A 16,025-nucleotide genomic window follows, 5' to 3' on the forward strand; every position below is an offset into this window, starting at 1 on the left:
CATTCAAGGTAGGTCCGTCTGTTTGCACATCCTGCCCGTGTCTGCATGGGTTTCCTCCGGGTGCTCCGGTTTCCACCCACAGTTCAAAGATGTGCAAGTTAGGTGGATTGGCCATGTTAAATTTCCCCTTAATGTCCAAAAGGTTAGTTTGTGGTAGGGGAATAGGGTGGAGGCGTGGGCTTGGGTGGAGTGCTTTTTCCGGGAGCCGGTGCAGACTCGATGGGCCGAATGGCCTCCTTCTGCATTGTAAGTTCCACATTCAGGTTGTGAGGTCTTGGGTCCTGCTGCCTGCCAAAGCGGGTTTGACTATTACCCCCCGCCCCTCCCCTCTCTCTTTGGACCCATCACTAAATCCAGATGTATGATTCTAGGAGAAAGTAAGGTTGTAGGAGCTGAAGGGAGAGAGGAAGCTGAAGGGAGAGAGGAAGCAGAGAAGGAAGAGAGAGAAAAAAAGGAGAATTCCAAAAGAAGATAGGGAACAGAAAAAAATCAATGGTCAAAAAGGAAAGAGATAGGGTAAGTGGATAGAGAGTAAGAAATGTGGAGAGAGAGTTGGAAGAGGGGGTACAGAAGTAGCGAAGAAGCTAAAAAGAAGTGGAAAATAGAGAATAGAACGATGACAAGAGAAAAAGAGGAGGCAATGATATTGGAAGGGAAGGGAAGATAGAATAAAAGAGTGGGAGGGCCAGATAGATGAGAGAGAGAAAGAAGACATGGAGTGAAGAGGAAAAAAGCTGGTTAAGAATGGCCAATAATTTTCAAACTCACTGTTACTGTTATTCAGTGAACTATGAGAGGCTGGAGGTTCTTGAGGGGCTTGACCAAATGTAAAATATGTTGTCTATAAATAATGCTTTTGATGATATGTTGACTGAGTGAGCTGCAAATATTGACTTCTTAAAATATTAATATGGTTCAATAATTAGATGTACCCACAAATCTGGCAAAAAAAATCAATGCTAATGTTATAGTAACACTGTTGAATAGAAATACAACCTGTTAAAAAGGAAGACTGACTCAAGATGTAACTACAAAGTATGCAAAAGGAAATAAAAGCTGCTTGTTTCATTTACCAGCCCAACAAAGGAGAAGTTCAGTTACACAGGAAACTACCAACGGCAAAACATATCAGTGTTGGTCATAGCAAAGAAAACCACCTTTCACTCTTAAGAAGATGTGCGTAGCTTGAAATGTGACTCATAATTAAGAAAATTCAATGTACGCTCAAGAAAACGAAAGAACTTTGGAGGTCAGTTTTTTTTAAAAGTTCTGTTTCTTTGGAGAATCTATTTTGTGTAGAGGCTCTATCAGTTGCTTGTTGAAGCAACTTGTGGCATTAAAATGCACAGCACCATGTACTGATTGATGTCAGATATTTTCCTGTGATTGACTACACAGTTTACAATTTTGGTTATGGTACTGACATTTGACTATAATGAGGGAGGTAAAATAGGAGACATAGCAGCAGTCTGACCTACTTCATTTTGTATCTCACAATTCAGCCATACGATGCTAATGATGAGAAAGTTGGTTGGATTTGGTAGAATCAGGAGCAGGTGCAATGTCTCAAAAAATCAGACAAGAAGGGGATATGGGATTGTGCGGGAGTTATCAAGAATCCATAATAACAGTATGTGTGGGGAGAAAAGGGAGCTAACATTTCGAGCCTGGATGACTTTTTTCAAATTGGTGTGGCAATGGACATGTCAGTTGACCATATTGAGAGCTTGGCAGTTTGAGGTTAATGTAATCTCCTGGAACATATCCAACCAGAATTGGTAAATTTTGTGTTCGTGCAAGTCTGTTGGAAAATTCAAATGCCAATTTGTTTAGCCCCCTCTTTTAGATATTAGCAAAATCCAGAAACTAAGGCATAAAAATGTTGACAATGAATTAGATTGAATTTGAAATGCAAAAGTTCAACATTTGCCGGAAAAGCATATCCCCTGGCCACCCACTCATTTTCTGTTAAATTGATTACTACTCTTAAGAACTTCCTGAATATTTTTACAATTCAACCAGCGGAGCTAAGTTAAGTTTCATGACAAGGCTTGCATTGAGGTTTCGATTTTTTTTTTCACCTATCAGTCAACATAGGCTCGGCTCGTTTTTGATGAGTAAATTAGGGATGGGGGGGAGCGGGAAGGATGAAAGTCGCTGTTCGCATCTCAATTCGTATGAGCGAAGACTTTATTCCCTCTCTGTAAAGTACCACTTGCTTTCCTGAAGATGGCGCCTGCGAGTGGGAGGCTGTCTGGAATACCCGGGTGGGTGGGGGGGAGGGAGGGAGGAGACAAGGGGAGAGGTGGGCACGCGCCCGCCCCCTGCCGGCCGGAGGAGAGAGAGGAAGGTGATGGTCCACCAGAGGCGACCCAGTGCGAGCTGGGAAGACACGCCCAAGATGGCGGCAGGATTGAAAAGTTGCGCACGGTGGTGTGGGCTCTGACCGGGTCGGTCAGGAACAGAGTGGCCGGAGGAGGAAGAAGAGTCCCGGTGTCCGACCCGCGCACCAGTGCCGTGGCTTGAGACCGCTCCCCGATGTTGTTGCAGTAATGTCATTGTGGGCGGGAGTCGGGGGTTTTGTCGCCGTCCCCCGGGTCGTGAGAAGTTATCGCTGGTTCTTCAGCTAGAAATGGAGGATGATGCGAAGAAAGGTAAAAAGGTGAGAATTTGAACGCGGTGCTCACTGGTGTGGTTCGCAGGGTGGGTGAGCTGTAACCCCAGCCCGCCATCTCCCTCCCGGCACCAACCTCGCTCGCTTGTTTGTTGGTACCGGGTGGAGGCAAATGTCACATCGCCCGGGGTTGCCCAGGTTTGGGGCCATCTGTCGACCCAAACAGCTGGTTTCGGGGGAGGGTCAGGAAGACGGTCGGAGGAAAATAAATCGCGGCGCTCTTTGATGAAAGCGAGAGCAAAATGTAGACCAGCCTCCGTCAAAGTTTGCCATTTGACCAAAAATGTCTTTACACTTTGGGGGAGCGTTCGTAACGCAGGTAATTCGGTGCTGTGTGTATTTTTTTAAAAATGGAGGAAACTTCGGGCTTCAGAACCATCAGATGCAGTTGTTTAAACTTGAGATGCTCAGTGAAGGGCGTTTCTCTTGCTGCTTTTGGGTTGGGCTGTTTTTCAACGGTGACTTTTTTTTTCTAACGTCCGCTGGGAGCTGCAGGCGGAGGCGCTCCAGTGGCTGTTCGTGCTTTCACACTGAGACCAACCTGCACGGTGCCTTTCCTCTTCCCTGACTAATGTAAACCTGTTTCCAGCTTGTCCTGCTTTATTTCCAATCTCTACAGTATTTTGCTTTTTAAAAAAAAACTAGACATCTCGTTCCTTGGCTTATTTTTAAAAATAGTTGTGGCGCATAACAGGGGCGCTTTACGCGGCGAAAATGTTGTGTGGCAAGTGTGTTTTGTTTCATCCATTTGACAAAATTAAAAATGAATACAGGTCTGCAGCTTCAACTGTGGACTTTTAGTTTGCAGTGCAGTTTGATGAGGCAGGTGTCCAACATTCAGTGACTTTCAGTTTGCAAACTTTGCTCGAAACTTATTTCCTGGAGCTTGTCTGTCATGCTACAGCATATGGTTTGTGCAAGGTTTTCGGTATCCGTTTTTCTGAACATTTTAGGATTATATAGTACGGAAATGCGCTTTATTGTCCAAACAAATCTGGCTGTCTTCACACGGGGTACCTTTCAGCATGCTCATTGAAAACCTTTCAATAATTCTACTTGGTCAACGATTGAATTCCTGTTCAAAGTTTATTGATTTGATTCAACATTGATTTGTGACAGAATCATGCATACCCTCCATTTAAAAAAAAAAAAACACATTTTTGTTAGCCTCCACTTAAACTTTTATAATCTTTAATTTTGTCTAGGTCAGCAATGTAGAAATCTTGTTTTCGAATGACATGCTTCAACTTCTCAAAGCTGTTTGAAGATGTGATTAATCTCATAGAATTTACAGTGCAGAAGGAGGCCATTCGGCCCACTTAGTCTGCACTGGCCCTTGGAAAGAACACCTTGCCTAAGCCCCCACACTCGCCCTATTCCTGTAAGCCAGACACGAATGGCAATTTAGCATAGCTAATGCACCTAACCTGCACACCTTTGGACTCCTTACTACATCTGTTCAAAAATTAATCCAAATAGCACTCTCTTCCATTGTTTTACATCCTCTTTATAATTGAGTGCTCAAAACTGCATGCAGCATCTGGCCTGTAACTTAACTGGTGTAGGTTCAGTGCTTTCTTGCTTTTGTGTCTTTATGCCCTCTGGATACAAAGTCAAGGGTTCTATGAAAGTTGACCAACCTGAAACATTAACTGTTTACTTTCCACAGCTATTTGACCAGAGTATTTCCACCATAATCTGTTTATATTTCACCAGCTATGATATTTTGCTTCCTGTGTTAAGGAAATTGTCCTTTTCATCTCAATAATTTAGCATTACTTTAATCTGCCTATTTGTGCATCAAGGTTGTTTTGTGGCAGTACTTCAGTTTATCATTGGAAATATTTCCAATTCCTATTTTCTGAACTGTTTTCCACATTGCAAAATTAGAAACTAATGTTACTGGTTTTAATTACTTCATAATTCCATTCCGTTAGCTTATCGGTTGTAATTGTCAAAGGTTCAGTAGTTTATACTGCCGCTATCGCCACCATCTTCAAGAAAGGAGGCAAGTGGACTGAGACCTACCGAGGAATGTCCCTACTCACCACCGCCCGAATCCTTGCTAGTGTCACCTTCTCCCTGTCTTCGAAGAAATCCTTCCGGAAAGCCAGTATGGCTTCCAACCGAACGGTGGAACAACAGACATTTTTCACTGCTTGGCACCTTCAAGAGAAATATCAGGAGTATCAATCACTCTACGAGGACTTCATCGATCTGACCAAGGCTTTTGACTCAGTCGATCAGGAAGTGCTTTGGAAGATCATCAAAGGCCAGCTGTCCAGAGAAATTCATCAACATCCTCTGATCCCTACATGACAAGATGTTGGTGATGTTTCCTCACTGACAGGGAAAAAAGGACAAATCTTCTAAGATCAAGACTCGAATCAAGCAGAGATTTGTCATCGCCTGCACTCTTTTCTCTGTATTCATCACCACCATCCTTCACCTTGTTCAAGAACAAGTTTCCCAGTAGAGTGGAAGCTGTCTACAGGATGGGAGAAAAACTTTCAACCTCAACCGGTTGAAATCCAAGAAGAAAAGGACAGACATGTCTCGTGGAATGTCAGTATGCAGATGGTGTCACCATCTCCACTCAATGCCCAAGCCATGTTTGCTGCCTTCACGGAACATACCAAAGAATTGGTCTCTGTCTCAACTGTTCCAGGGCATGATACGGGGTCTCCCTCTCAAATCAATGGAGAAACCCCAGCAAATGTGCAACATTTTCTCTACCTGGGGAGCCACCTCTTATCTGAGGCTGACGTCAATGCAGAGATCCAACATAGTATCCAATCCGCGAGTGCCTCTTTCGGACGCCTAAGGATAAGTCTCTGTCAACTGATTTTTATGCCGACGCCAAAATCCTCGTAAGGCAGCCATCCTCCCAACTCTTCTGTATGGCTCAAAAACTTGGACGATGGACAGATGCCACCTCAAGGCCCTCGAAAGGTACCATTAATGCTGTTTTGGACGGATTCTCCGCATCAATTGGGAGGACAAGCATACTAAAATAAGCATCCTTGAAGGAGCCAGTGATCATCGGAAACCAGCTTTGCTGAGCCGATCGTGCTTGGGATGTCAGAGTCCCGACTGCCAAAGCAATTCATCTTTGCATAGCTCGAGGAAGGGTTCTGTAAGAGGAGGGCAAAGGAGGTGCTTCAAACACCCCTTAAAAGGCTTGCCTCAATGCAGCATAGACATCCACGCCTGGGAGATCCTTGCTCCGAAGAGACCTACCCAGAAGGACCTCCTGATTGAAAGGATATAATTCTTAAAAGGACACCCGACAGCAAGAGGTGGCCCGGAAAAGGAGCCAGAGATAGGGATACCAGCATTGTAGGCCTCCCGGAAACACCTGCCAAGCGCATGGTCAAAGATGCGGCTCTCTGATCGGGCCCATCCACAGCACTCTCCGAACCCATGACCAGTAACCATTCTTGGATGGACAACCGTACTTGAGAGATTGCTGAAGGAGTTTCTCAAAAAATAATTGGCAAGTTTTTCAACGTGTTGACACATTCTGGCTTTGCGTCTTACCCTTCTGTAATTTTTTAAATCATAGCACTCTATAGAGCAGTCATTTTCAAATCCAGGGTCTCTACCCCGGGCAGGTGTCGGGTGGGTCACTGGTGTGAACTCCTGGGCCTCTGGTGAACAACCCATGAAGAAGAAGAAGAAGCTGAAAATGGGAACAAAGCAGCATAAAGATAATTACTGAGGTATGGGTAATTAATTGTGCAAATTAGGATTCAGTCGGGTGTTAAATGCAGGGAAGCACTGGCAAAAAGTTTAAAACCCTCAACTTCAAAGACAAAGGCATGGCAAGGACAAACCTTTTTTTTCAATGGATACAGAGATCTTAAATCATTAGCTGAAATCATTATCAGAAATGTAACATTAAATAACAAAGCAAGTAAGATCAAGCAGGCTCACCTGTCTGATAAAGGTAAGTGAAAATGGTGATTCGTGAAGGATGGCCAGTTGGTAAAATTTGGTCCCTGGCAAAAATGTTTGAAAAACACTGCTATAGATGGACTAGCTGCTTTGCAAGAGTATTGTTCCAATGTGTCATATCCCCAGTAAGTAGTTGTAAACTTAATATAAGACACGAGGCAGAATTAGGCCATTCAGCCCTTTGTGTTTGCTCTGCCATTCAATCATGGCTGATTCATTTCTCATCCCCATTCTCCTGCCTTCTTCCCATAACCCCTGATCCCCCTATTAATCAAGAACCTATCTATCTCTGTCTTAAAGGCACTCAGTGATTTTGACCTCCACCCCCTTGTGCAGCAATGCGTTCCACAGATTCACCACTCTGGCTGAAGAAATCCCTCCACATCTCAGTTTTTAAAGGATCGTTCCTTCAGTCTGAGGCTGTGACCTCTGGTTCTAGTTTTTCCTACTATGGAGGCATCCTCTCCACGTTCACTTTATCAATGTCTCTCGGTATCCTGCAACTTTCAATATCTCTCTTCTCTTCTCCCCCCCCCCCCCCCCCCCCCCCCCCCCCCCCCCCCCCCCAATCCATCCTTCTAAACTCCGATGAATACGCACCATGTGGTTTGGACAATTCTTTTGTTTTATTTTATAGTGTACAAGACCTCAGTGGACATTTTGGTTCTGCTGTTAGTATTTGGGAATTTTATTTCTTTTGCGCGATTGTAATTTGATTTGGGTTACTCGTTATGTAATTTTGGTCCCTGCTTGCTTGTTGAGATGAGAATTTGTGCTCAAGTTTTTTTTTCTGGAGGGGTGGTTTTCTCTATCCATAAAATGTACTGCTTTTTATGCTAATGTGGGTTCACAGAATTTATTAATTGGATATGGATGGATCCGGCAAGGCTGTGTTTATTGTTCACCCTGGTTTCCCTGAAGCTTCTTGTGAGATTCCATGGACTGCTGCAGCCCTGTAATGGTATTTCTATGATGGAAATTACCAGGATTTTGATAGTGACAATGGTGCACTGGCAGTCTGTGACAATTCATTTTCAAGCAATGTATTCCAGGTTATAATAAATTCTCCTAATTTCTTCCTTTTTTGCCAATTGTCACAGATGTTCTCTGATTACTGACCCTCATACCAGTGCAAACCGTTTCTCCCCATCAGGGTTCTAAGTGCATGGGTGGTGGGTAAATTTGCCCTCAACCTCATGGAGTCTGAAAAATGGAAGACTGGCGAAGAATTCAAGATGAGCTCTCCCCTGTACATGTAATCTTTTTAGATGATTACTCATGCTTGGTCTGAGTGGGAAAACAATGCACCATTTGACTGGAGAAGTGAACGTGGGAGGGACAGAACCTGATTCGTGCTGCTCCAATCCGGTTCCTGTCTCCCATTCTTGCTGCAGCAGCTCCTCCAATCCCTCCAACTTTTGTTGATCTTCCAGAGATCGAATCTGATTGCAAGAGCAAACTGAAGGGAACCTGTGGTTGGAGCTGCAGCAGTTATTCTGCCTGATGTGTCCAACCTATTTGACTGTCTGATTTGGACATCCTCCTGGAGACCTCTGGCAAGTGAGGGGAGGATTGGAGGGGGTGGCTGGGAGCACGTCCAGTGAAACCACCTGTACAGAGGATGTCTTCATGGATAGCAGCCAGTGGAGCGAAGGTCGGTTCCACTGCCATTTTAACTTGTAAGCTTGTGGTGGAGTTTGAGAATTTTAATGAATTGATTAGATTCTATTCTGAAAGTATTATTTCATTCCTTTCATTCCTCAAATGATTTAGTAACTCACCGATGCCTTTCTATTTCATTAGTTTTGTAGTCATTTTTCAATAATCTTTCCCTGATGTGAGTTCTTTATCAATGACATTTTAGATCCTCAGATGGATTTCCTAACCTGTTTATAGTTGATGGTACTACAGTGTTAATACACAAGGTTGGTCTCAAATTTGATTTCTGTTTTATGATGGGGTAGCTGATTTCAGTTCAGGTGTTGATGGGAGCTGTGCTTTGTATCCTTTAACTAGAGTGGTAAAGAAAGTAGGCACAAATCCTGCCCTGTTACTGCCTCAATGCAGTGTTATATTTGGGTGTCTCCCGAAGGGAAGTTGTGCAAAGCTCCTGTAGCTTTGTCTGTTTTTGATTTGGCTTTTCCAAGCCGTGATGTCCGAGGCAGGGGGGGGCCATGCCTCGTGATCTGTGCAAGAAACACCAGCAGCAAATGGATAGACTGTCCCACCAGTAAAGAGCTTGATTTGACCATCCGCATCAGGAAATGAGTGATGTTACAGGACATTCGGTGCTAATAATGGCCAATTGGCAATGTGGTACTGAAGGTTATTTTAGCTTCACATTATCTCCGCTCCACCACCATCAGCAATCTAACACTTGATAAATGGACGTGGTTTGCAAAAACATACACACATAGAAAATAGGAGGAGGCCTCTCTTTCTTGCTCTCTCTCTACTGCTTCTCTTCAGTGTTTAGTGTATGAGGACAAGTAGGTCTCAATTGCACATTCTCTGCTGCAACTGTTACGTCCAAGCTGAGTAAGAGAGCGTGGAACAACAGCACTCTGACTTGAGTTCAGATTGTGATGTGGCTTTACCAGGCCTGTGTCTTCTGCACTTATCTGCAGTCGTGAGACCTGAAAAAAACATGATGGGTAAAAAGGCTGAATAGTTTCCACCTTTTTGTTGTCTCCAATCCACCCTGTGCATCTGTTGGCAGGATAAGGTCACCAACGTGGATCCTGGAGCATGCTCATATTTAAGCCAACTATGTCATTGTTGTCTTGACAATGTTTATTTGATGGTTGGCAACTATATGCCCAAAAACCTTTTGTGTGTGGTGGGAGTCACAAGCTCTCGGACATCCATACCTCTGCTACAGGGACACCTGCAAGCGAGATGTGAAGATAGCAGATGGTGATGCAGAAAACTGGGAGACAGTCACCAACAACAATGACCTATTGGTGACTATATGGAGGGGCTTTGGAAGTGGCGTGGAGAAATAAAAAGCTCAGCTCGTTGTGAAAAGGGCCCAGTGGCTTCCTCTGCAGCAGGCTGCCATGCCAGACCGGGATTACTGAGCTGCACCAAGCGATGTTTAACACAGTTGATTAGATAGACTAGCAAGGTGAAAACAATTGTCTCTCGACACAGAAGACTAACAAAGACCTGTGGGTTGCAGTTAAGCCTGACCTTGGTGGTGCAATAGTAGAGATGAGCTGAAATGGGTGCAAGCAGTGCTACATTAGCTGAAACATCAAAGCAAGTTTCTCGCAAGGAGGCCATTTGATCCATTTACTTATCAGTGGGTCGCACTTTTGCTTCACAGCGGCAGGGTCCCAGGTTCAGTTCCCGGCTTGGGTCACTGTGCGGAGTCTGCACGTTCTCCCCGTATCTGCGTGGGTTTCCTCCGGGTGTTCCGGTTTCCTCCCACAAGTCCTGAAAGACGTGCTTGTTTGGTGAATTGGACATTCGGAACTCTCCCTCTATACCTGAACAGGGGCTGGAATGTGACGACTAAGGGCTTTTCACGGTAACTTCATTTCAATGTTAATGTAAGCCTACTTGTGACAAAGATATTATATGCTGCAGAAATTTAAAGTAATCCCTTCTTCCCATAGCGCACTATCTACCCCTGATCTGGAAGGTTTGGATCTTAAGACCTGATGTTTTATAGAATGGTTGTTTTAAATCCTCCTTCTGTCATTTAATTTAAATTGGAATAGTAGAGAGGGGCATGTTATCTCGTTCTTCCCATGTTGAACCATGGGGCCCAGATGCAGAGTCCATTTTTATTGAAAACCAAGTGCCGAGATTTTAAGAGAAACCGAAAATGCTGGGCAATTTCAGCAGTTCCGACAGCATCTGGAGAGGGAACTGAAATAATGTTGAGTCTGGATGACTTGGAAACAGTCCAGCTAGCTATCAGTCAGACTGAGAAATGCTGGTGGGTGAAGACCCAGGGAAGCTATTGCTGTGGCAGCAGAATGCTGGTGAGACCAGATTTCCTGTTTGCAGAGTACCTTGGGATTTGAAGACAGAAATTGCCAGGTAGTGCCCTGCTGCTGGAATTTCATTCACGTATGCTGAGGAGGATTGAGAAAAGGATTTGGGGACTCGAACCTTTGGCTAGCCCCAGTGTAACAAGGAGGAGAGTACAAGAGAATGCTGAGAGCGATCTGGGACTTGAACTGCATTTCTGCTCAGTGTGGCAAAATGTACACGTGTGAAGTGGGGTTATTGGTTGTTTCAAGCAGGTATTCGTTTCTTCTGTTTAAAGTATCAGTTACCTACAATGTTTAGTCTGATTTTCATGACCGTGTAAGTCAAATCTTGTGATTCCTTTTAAATCATTGCCATGGGGATAGTTGCCTCTAGGGATCCTAACACTTATTAGAAGCAGATGTATTCTCTGGAATCTCCTGAGGGGACGAAACAACCTGGAGATGATGAGGAAAAGAATGGTAGAATCATAGAATGGCTTCCTTCAGTGCTTTCAGCCCGTTGTCTGTGCCATCTCTCTTCTCGCTCTGCAATAGCAATTTAGTGAAAGCCTTGCAAATTTCCTTTTCCCATCAGATCCAATTTACTTTTGCGAGCTACAATTGAATCTGTCTTCACCGCCCCTTCTGGCAGTGCATTCCAGTTCAGAATCACTTGCAAAAACATTTTGGCTTTGGTTTGCCAGTTGCCTTTCTTAAATATGTCCTCTGGTTTTTGACCGTCCCAGCAGTGAGAACAGTTTATTTCTACTGTCACAACCCCTCATGATTTTGAGCTCCCCTATCAATCCTCTAGAAGGAAAAGATCTCCGCTTGTCCAGTCTATTCTCATAAGAGTTCCTCATCCCTGTAACCATTTTACAATATTTTTCTGAACCCTCTTGAGCCTTCAAACCCTTGAGGGTAGTGCCTGAAATTGGGCACCTTACTCCAGCTGAGGCTGTTTTCTAACAGTACATCATGGATTCCTTTTATTTTTCTACTCATTGCGTTCATAAGAACAATACTGTAGTTTTTTCTTACATTTATCAAACTACTTTGACCCTTGTGCATATACCACCCCCTTCCCCAAAAGCGTCACTTCACATTTACTACCTTTTGTCCATTCCACTGCTCTATTCTGTCATCCGAACATTGTGCCCTACACACGGCCAAGAAATCTCAACTTAACTGGTTCCTGACTGGGGGCCAAGGACTAATTCCCAGTATGCATGTGCATACGTTTTGTGCTTCGGCCGAGGATTGGGTCCATTGTGCTTGCTCAAAAAGGAAATGAGTCATGTAACCCTGGAGTGGAATTCAATAATCGAAGAGCCACAGACCGGACGCAGAGGGCACAAAAGAGGGTTTCCCACATGGGTCCTAATTTAGAAAGATAGAGGAGCAAAGAAATGGTCTCTGAGCAGAAAAAGGGACCCTGATTCACAGACGTAAGTAATGGGGCTTGAGAGGAGCCTTTAAGAGCTAAGTAGCAGCAAAAGGTTGCTGGTTCGGTTGGATCAATGGTACTTTATTGGAGCAGTGGTCTTCTGCTCGGCACGGCCGAAGAGCTGAAGTTGTGTTTGTGAATTGGCGTTGAATCTAGGGGATTGGAGTCCTGGAGACAGCATTGAAATGCTTGAAGGTTGGCTGTCGTTGAGGCTGTTGAAGGCTGGGGCGTTCAGTGAGATACTTTACCTGATGTCTGGGTGGGTTGTTGAGAAATCCATGAAATCTGTCTTTGTATCTGCCATGACATTTGTGCACCTCTTATTAACATTGAGTTACTATGAAATATATGTTGTAAATTGTTTTATCTTTATGACCTTTGTATAGTGAAGAGTTTTAATTGTTGATCAAAACCTATGGAATCTTGTGGCTTTATTCTCTTGGCAAGTGTCTTGAATCTCAAACTTTAAGACAAAAGATTAACTTGTCCCTGACTGGAAGGAACCAAGAGCTTTGGGGATCTGGTCTAAAATCATACCCCAAGTTTGGGTCATTAAATATATATAAAGAAAAAGGCAGTGGTCTTGATACTGATCCCTGGGGAACTACACCATATACCTTCCTCCAATCAAAAACAAAACAACCACTCCCCATCATCACTGGTTCCTGCTACTCAGCAAACTTTGCATCATGCTGCCTCTTCCTTTTATTCCATGGGCTTCATGTGGCATTTTAACAAATGCCTTTTGGAAACCCATATACATTGCATCAATTACAGTAGCTTCATCAGTCCTATCTGTTACCTCATTAACAAAAATCAAGTTGGAGCAAGTGATAGCAAAAAAAGATTAAAAACCAGAACATTAGTGTTCCTGAGAAACTGGAATTAGGATGGAGTACCATGTAGATGCAAGCACAAAGCATTCAATACAAAACAAGTTAGAAGCATGAATGAATACAGTGTAATAGCTTTAATGGTGATTGAGGCTTAAATTTGGGAGCATTCTAATTAGAAAATTCTTTCATAATGTCACAGCATTCCTTTTTCCCTTCAAGATGGTAATGAAATGTTTTATCATACAATCCCTAGGATATGCTATAGCATTAAGTTCACTGTGGATAGAATTAAGAAATGGTACACTTGTGTATTACAAGGCAAATAGCTGGGCTGAAGTGGGAATCTGCGGAAGTTTCAGAACAGCCTGTCCAACATCCAAAAGGCACAAGTGAGTGTGATAGACTATTCTGGACAGAATATTCCAGAGGAGTGTAGCTTCAACAAAGCTACATTCATTCATCGCAATGCAGGTGAAAGTATCCCGCTTGATTAGCACCCCATCCACCACCTTAAACATTCACTCCCTCCATCGTGAGAGCAGTGCTAACCATATTAAAAGTGCACTGCAGCAGCTCACCAAGGCTCCTTTAGCATTTCCTCACCTGCAAACCCTACCACCCAGAAGAATATGGGCAGCAGACATGTGAGAACATCATCTGCAGGTTCCTGTCCAAGTCTCATGCCATCCTGAGTTGGAACTGTGTGACTTTCCTCTTGCTATTGCTGGATCAGAATTTTGGAGCTTCCCCTGTATCTTCACCACATGGACTACAGTGGAGCAAGAAGGTGGCTCTCCAACGCAGTTGGGGATGGGCAAAGAATGCTGATCTTGCGAGATTTCATGAAAGAAGAACAAGCCAACCAGTGCTTCCTCAGATTCTTGGCTGTAGCTTAATTCTATATTGTATTGACTTTAATTGAGGGGGTACCGCCATATTTAGACCAAAAGACATGAGCAGAAGTAGGCTATTTGGCCCATCAAGTCTGCTCTGCCTTTCAATGAGATCATGACTGACTTTCTGCCGTACCCCCATAACCCTTGATTTCCTTACTGACTTATAAATCTGTCTAACTCTGCGTTAAATATAAGGACTTGGCCTGTACAGCCCACTGCGGTAAATAATTCCACAGATTCACTACCCTCAGAAGAAATTCCTCCTCCTCTGTCTTAAATGGGTGTCCCCTTACTGACCTATTATGCCCTCTTATGATCCTAGTTCATATTATAAATGGTCCTTTAAATATATGAATAGGATGGGAATAGAAGGATACGGACCCAGGAAGTGTAGAAGATTGTAGTTTAGTCGGGCAGTATGGTCGGCACGGGCTTGGAGGGCCGAAGGGCCTGTTCCTGTGCTGTACATTTCTTTGTTCTTTGTTTGTCCTCCGGAAGGTCCCAGAATGAAGGCCTGGCTCAAAAGACTCATTTGATTTATAAAAAAAAAAAAATGTGGAGGAACAGAGTCAAAGGACTTAGTTTTAACAGAAAGAAAAAAAAATAAACATTGGATTATGATGCCATATGGATTCCTTCAGTTTAACAATTACATATTTTGGATTAACACCAATTTACAAAGTACTTCTTAATCCAAAATGGTCTCATTAACACAATCACTTTTTGACTGTGGGGAAAATACACTCTGAACCCTAAGTGAATGTTTGTGGGTGTCTCCTCTGAATTCCTCCCAAGTGATGTGGGAAATCTGTGTTGAGCCAGAGGAAATGGGTGAGGTGTGCTCTTCCTCCTGGGCCTCCATCCTCAGGCACCACTGGTTAGCCAGGCAGCAGGTCTTGCATAAATGCTCAAGTGGAAGGTTGGGATGAGGGAAGGGGCAGATGGCTGGAAAGCAAGAGCCATTTGCACTTTTATATCATGCCAGATTCTGGAATGAAGGTGAAGTGGTATTTCAGTAGCTGCATTAGGCAGAAAAGGACTATTAGTGAGGATAGCTTCAGCGAAGCACTGTAGCATTGTGGATAGCACAATTGCTTCACAGCTCCAGGGTCCCAGGTTCGATTCTGGCTTGGGTCACTGTCTGTGCGGAGTCTGCACATCCTCCCCGTGTGTGCGTGGGTTTCCTCCGGGTGCTCCTGTTTCCTCCCACAGTCCAAAGATGTGCGGGTTAGGTGGATTGGCCATGATAAATTGCCCTTGGTGTCCAAAAAATTGCCCTTAGTGTTGGGTAGGGTTACTGGGTTATGGGGATAGGGTGGCGGTGTTGACCTTGGGTAGGGTGCTCTTTCCAAGAGCCAGTGCAGACTCGATGGGCCGAATGGCCTCCTTCTGTACTGTAAATTCTATGATAATGCCCTCTAGTGGTTATGCCACAGCTGGGTGTTCTAATTAACCCTTTAGTTACATGTCTATCTACATATCATTACAATTTGAACTCGTTCCACAGGCTGTAGTAAAATCACTTGGATATCTTTCTGGTGTCTCAGCCACCTTCTCAGCTCTATCTGTCTTTACTGAACTGTTTTCTGTTCTGAGAGATGTTCCCTCTAACCTTCTAAACCAACTGCTTCTAGCAGAGCTCAGAGCTGCTTTCTCTCCCTACAATTCTCCAACTGCAAATCAAGTTAGTTAAACTAAAACTTGAAAGCAGGCCCCAGTTGCTAAGCAACCACTGTTGGTTTCTTGACTCTTTTTGCTGCAGCCACCTCTAAGCGCAATAGAATCAGTTGGAATTGAAATCAACCCTCACATGTACAAATACCTTTTTGTCCAGCATGAATCTAAGGCACAAACATTAAATTAAACCCATGTAAAACCATACTGTATTTCTAGTGTTTACCAATACAAATATAAATCCTTTAATAATACATCTGGTCCTAGACACACTCAAGGAGAAACAACCCCCTGAGAATCCTTTGTCTCAGTAAGGACATCTCATTCCACTAAACTCCAAGGAGTACAGGCCCACCCTCCTCTTCTATACGAAAATTACACCCGTATTCGGGATCAACCTACTGAGGCCGTCTCTGGATCCCTCCGATGCCAGCATATCATTCCTAAGATAAAGGGACCTCCTTCTGCACTGTAAATTCTATGAAACTATGTTCAGTGGTTGAACTAGTGCCTTGCATAGTTTTAGCAGAACTTCCCTATTTTTATACTCCATTCCCT

The 16,025-nt window shown here is 43.8% G+C and overlaps 1 protein-coding gene across 3 annotated transcripts in view; it reads left to right on the plus strand.

Moving 5' to 3' along the window:
• Positions 1 to 2,364: 2,364 nt before the first annotated feature.
• The window catches only part of ccm2 (CCM2 scaffold protein), a 151,130-nt gene continuing 137,469 nt past the window's right edge, over positions 2,365 to 16,025 (plus strand). The window contains exon 1 of one of the 3 annotated variants that reach the window (XM_072499049.1): positions 2,365 to 2,662. In XM_072499049.1, coding sequence (XP_072355150.1) covers positions 2,633 to 2,662 — 30 coding nt within the window. In that variant the 5' untranslated portion in view covers positions 2,365 to 2,632. The remainder of the gene's footprint in view (positions 2,663 to 16,025) is intronic. The other 2 variants (XM_072499047.1, XM_072499048.1) reach the window with 2 other exon arrangements.

Source organism: Scyliorhinus torazame, chromosome 4, assembly GCF_047496885.1.
Source record: "Scyliorhinus torazame isolate Kashiwa2021f chromosome 4, sScyTor2.1, whole genome shotgun sequence".
NCBI classification, from domain to species: domain Eukaryota; kingdom Metazoa; phylum Chordata; class Chondrichthyes; order Carcharhiniformes; family Scyliorhinidae; genus Scyliorhinus; species Scyliorhinus torazame.